This window comes from Aplysia californica, unplaced genomic scaffold (genome assembly GCF_000002075.1).
Source record: "Aplysia californica isolate F4 #8 unplaced genomic scaffold, AplCal3.0 scaffold00050, whole genome shotgun sequence".
Classification (NCBI taxonomy): Eukaryota; Metazoa; Mollusca; class Gastropoda; order Aplysiida; family Aplysiidae; genus Aplysia; species Aplysia californica.
In genome coordinates, this window is record NW_004797320.1 from 65,982 (window position 1) to 67,241 (window position 1,260).

A 1,260-nucleotide genomic window follows, 5' to 3' on the forward strand; every position below is an offset into this window, starting at 1 on the left:
CCCCTCTTGCGTTATCTCTCTCTTTTCTATCCATCTGGGAATAGCCACTTTGTTAACACCCTATGAATAGATAAGCATTTTTGGTTCTAGAAGTTTCCTACACGTATTCACTGGACGCCTCAATCAGAATCCCCGCTGCCCGGCCGCCAGTGCTTGGTTTAAGAGGATCCCAATATCTCCGCTCCCTACCTTTCTCGTATGTGGCACACTGTCAGTCGAGGAAAAGCCGGAATTCTTTAGAGATCTAAAGCGACATGAATCTGTTTTGAATGCTATCATTTTATCGACAGTTGACGGTGTGTATTTGTGGTTATGCTGTTTAAATCTATTTACTGCGAGTTGAAAATGACTTGAAATCATTTCTGTAGCTCGTGGCCTCTTAAAACAGACGACGGTTTGTGTGAATCGAGGGCAGTGTTTTTGTCTCTGCCCCCCACCCGTCTAACCGCGTCCCCAACCCACGAGGAAGGAAAAGTTCCGATCAGATCACAATGGGTTCCTTGTGGGTGTTCTTGTGGTGGAACAGCAATCCAGGAGCAACAACGGAAAATGTTTTATGCATCTGTGTACGTACCCACCAGTGGCTTGTGATACGTGACAATAATATGTGCGCATGAACGGTTTTTTTTGCCCACTTTTCCGGAGATCTCCTCTGGTGATTTCTAAAGACTGCAATAAGATAAACCGGTGTGTTCCTCAGTGCCAGCAATTAGGACTGGCCTGTTGTTGGAATGTATTGAAACCCTAGTACTATTCCTCTTGGGAATCTCTCACCCCCGGGTGTCGAGAAAACAAAACTAAAACAGACTTAAAAACCCACTTATGGTATTGTTAACTTTCGTGCTCAGTTTCTGAACTTTAACAATAACTTATTTATGAAGGCACCAGCTCTCTATGTTCAGATGCTGTTCCAGCTATTCTGGTTCAGTGTGCAGAGACGATAAAAAATCAACTGCGCAACAACAACCTTGGAGTTAACACCATGAACGACCATCGGCCTAGACTCCGCAGTCAGAGCTGGGGGGAGATTACCTCCTCTTGTACTGAACTGAGACTTCCAGTCCCAGACCGCTTCCGATGTGCTAGTACTGAGATCATTTTCTTGCCGTTTTTCAGGAGTGAAGAACCTGCGGCCACCAACATGGACATCTCCACTGGACACATCGTACTGGTGAGTCTGTCTGTTTGTCTGTCTGTCTGTCTGTCTGTCTGTCTGTCTGTCTGTCTGTCTGTCTGTCTGTCTGTCTGTCTGTCTGTTTA

The 1,260-nt window shown here is 45.6% G+C and overlaps 1 protein-coding gene across 1 annotated transcript in view; it reads left to right on the top strand.

Annotated features, from left to right (window-relative positions):
• LOC101861645 (receptor-type tyrosine-protein phosphatase-like N) overlaps positions 1-1,260 on the top strand; it is a 22,065-nt gene that overhangs the window by 16,103 nt on the left and 4,702 nt on the right. The window contains exon 2 of the mRNA XM_005092672.3: positions 1,117-1,171. Coding sequence (XP_005092729.1) covers positions 1,117-1,171 — 55 coding nt within the window. The remainder of the gene's footprint in view (positions 1-1,116; positions 1,172-1,260) is intronic.